This window comes from Engystomops pustulosus, chromosome 6, assembly GCF_040894005.1.
Source record: "Engystomops pustulosus chromosome 6, aEngPut4.maternal, whole genome shotgun sequence".
NCBI lineage: Eukaryota > Metazoa > Chordata > Amphibia > Anura > Leptodactylidae > Engystomops > Engystomops pustulosus.
Window position 1 is genome coordinate 64,085,575 of NC_092416.1, and position 3,049 is coordinate 64,088,623.

The 3,049-nt window shown below is 42.4% G+C and overlaps 1 protein-coding gene across 1 annotated transcript; it reads right to left on the reverse strand.

Annotated features, from left to right (window-relative positions):
* Positions 1-1,896: 1,896 nt before the first annotated feature.
* Positions 1,897-3,049, reverse strand: LOC140065723 (heat shock protein 30D-like). Its single transcript, XM_072113297.1, has one exon. The coding sequence runs from the start codon at positions 2,782-2,784 to the stop codon at positions 2,140-2,142; it is 645 nt and encodes a 214-aa protein (XP_071969398.1). The 5' UTR covers positions 2,785-3,049; the 3' UTR covers positions 1,897-2,139.

The window sequence follows — 3,049 nt, forward strand, 5'->3', positions numbered from 1 at the left end:
GTGCCGATGACGGCGTGTACACTATGATGTCGGCAATCAGACATCATCTTTTCCCCTGATGAAGTCACCGTGAGTGACGGAACGTTTGTGGTGGACGTTTGTACCCCCTGGCTGTTTTAGGTGTTTGGTCGTACAGATTTATTTACATTGGTGGATAACATATCTGACAGGTTGTATTGAGAGGGCATTCATTTATTTATTTGTATAACATTCTTTGGTATTAACCTATGAGCATTATTTGATTGTATGTATCTACAAGTGTTTTTAAACACCTAGCGCAGTGATGGCGAACCTTTTAGAGACTGAGTGCCCAAACTACAACCAAAATCCAGTTATTTACCTGTTTTTCCACTTCTTTAATTATATCGGTCGCCTGAGGCCACCAATACAGTTGAAAGAAGGTGAGCAAATTCAGACTCTCATTGTAGGTTCCTTCCCGGGTCTCTCTGTACAGGAAGAATGCTAGGTCCAGCAGGATGAGCTCCAAAGATAATGCACTTCTGTCAACACCTTCTCACTTTTCCTGCAGTTCCAAACAGTCATTGAAGTGTCGCTGTAAAATAGTGCTGAGAGAAACATCTTATAAGTTGCCTGAAACTGTGGGAAAATTTAATGGATTTGGTCTTGTTTGGTGAACTCTGTCCTGGGGCGATGGCCTGAGTGCCCACAGAAAGGGCTCTGAGTGCCACCTCTGGCACCAGTGCCATAGGTTCGCCATCACTGACCTAGCGGATTTGTTACAGCCAGCGGATTAAGTTTTGGTAAACTTACCTCAATCACCTCACTAGTGTCTTTTTTAATGTATGTTGTTACACTTTTTAACCTTTCTCTGGTCTGTGTCTATTTATGCAATTGTTGAAATAAAGATGAATTAGGTCTTTTTGCTCATGGCAAGGAGCTGACGTCATGATGTATGCGAAGCAAGTAGCAGGGGGCATCGCAAAGGTGAGTAGAGAAGAATTTTTTAGACTCAAGTATAAGCCGATTTAGGGTTATATAAACTTGACTTATACTCAAGTATATAAAGGAAATTAAATGTGAATGGTGAGATAAGAATGGGGGAGATTCTTTATGCCTTCTCCCCTCAGAGGAGTGCACAAATCTAAACTTCCATGCCAGCTCAGGCTGTTTCTTTTGACCTGCATGCCACTTTGGGTGTATCGGGTGGGGAGCAGGGTAGGCAGTTAATTTACTATAGTATCCTTCTAAGAACAAGCAAAGATTATAGCCAAAATCTCAACCAGATCCAACCTGGTTTTATGTCCTATCTGGAGGAGATTGCGCCCAAATCTACTAATAGGCCAGAACCTCTTAGTAAATACAAGAAGTGGGGGAGGTTGAAATAAAACGCCACTCTTAAAAAATTCCCCCCTATAACTTTTCTATACTTCTCTCCTCCTCATCTCATTATTGTCATGATTTTATCTTTAGATTATGTTGTAATTTTATTTTCAATCCTTAAAGAGACCAGAAACAATGTAAACAAGAGTTTGATAATAGACACATGTAGTGTAACTCTGTAAACCACATTTAATGTAAGGAACCCAATATTCATAACAATGTAAGGGCCTATAATGTATCTGTAGAAACCTCTGGAAGTTTTGTCTATTAAATTATAAAGGTGTATTTAAACCTATATATAATATAATTTAGTCTTCTTTGGAACCCCAAACTCCATGGCTTTCTTTAAGGGTTTATCTGGGTGTATAGATGTATAGATGTAGCAGAGCTTAACTTGTTATTGAACTAATTCTTCTAGACTATGTTTAACTAATTTAGATCAGAACGTTAATGTGCAGTCCTATGTAAATATATGTGAATAAATGAACTTAATATAACATGGCAGAGAGGTAAGTATACTAGTAACTTCTACAAACACATATCAACTAAACAAAAAACATTTTATAGAGTTTATTGAAAAATCATGATCAATAACAAAAAATTTACAAAAAAGACAACAAAATCTTAACAGCCATTTGACATGGTGTAACAGATGTTGATAACAGGAGGTGATATCGATATTTCCTCTATGCCATTACAAAGTGCAGATTCCTAAAACGAAGCGGTCTATTAAATTGGGGAAATTTGCTATCACCTTGTTACTAAGTCCATGAAGAAATCACTGCTCCCATCACCTTCTCAGGAAGAACCTGGACCTTTCTCCTGCTCTCCAATAAGTTGGCTGTTCTGGATCTCTGGGGGATTGTGTTGCCCCTCTACTGGATTCTGGATGACAGTGATGGGTATTGGCCTCTCTTGAGCAGGTGGTAGAGCATGACGAGGAGCCTGGAAGTGGAGTCGTCCATCACTGGACAGGGAGCAGAGGACATCTTCAGGGTTCACATTGTCTGGGAGCTCAGCTTCTCTTCTCCACTCTCTATACTCATGGAAGTGGCCACCACGCTCATCCTTCTTCTTCATGTCATGTTTCCCGGACACTATCAGCCTCCTGCCTTCTGTCTTCACTGTCAGCTCCTCAGGAGAAAAGCCACTGACGTCCAGGGTGAGCTCATAGTTATCTTTCCCTTCCTTTCTCATAGAGGGCGATTCACCCTTGGTAGGAGAGCTCCTCTGGCTGCCTCTTCTTCTCATGTCCATGTCCAGGAGCTGGTAAGCCTGGTTGACTCGTTGCATTCTCCTCTCCAGGTCGTTCCTCATGTTCATCATGTCATCCTCCAGCTGGCCGAAGATGAGTTGTGAAGCTGCTGGCCAGAGGGTGAGAGGAGACTCGCTGCAGGCACATAGAGGACTGTGCGAGGACTGGAGGAGGCTGAGAGGAAACATCTCCTGGGCAGTGTCTCTGGAGCTTCTGCTCTGGATTCAGCTGAGGATTTTCCTTGTAGCTGCTTATTACTGCAGAACATCCCGGCTGTGTCATATATACTCAGTGCTGATTCTTCTGGCAGCTTCCTGACACTTCCACATGTTCTCCACATTCGTCATACAGGGGCGGAGACTCCGAGTAAACACTGAATAACACATAAGAGGAGGGCAGAGGCGGAGCACATACTGGGAAAGTCACTAGTAGGGAGGGAGGGAGAGGGACCCA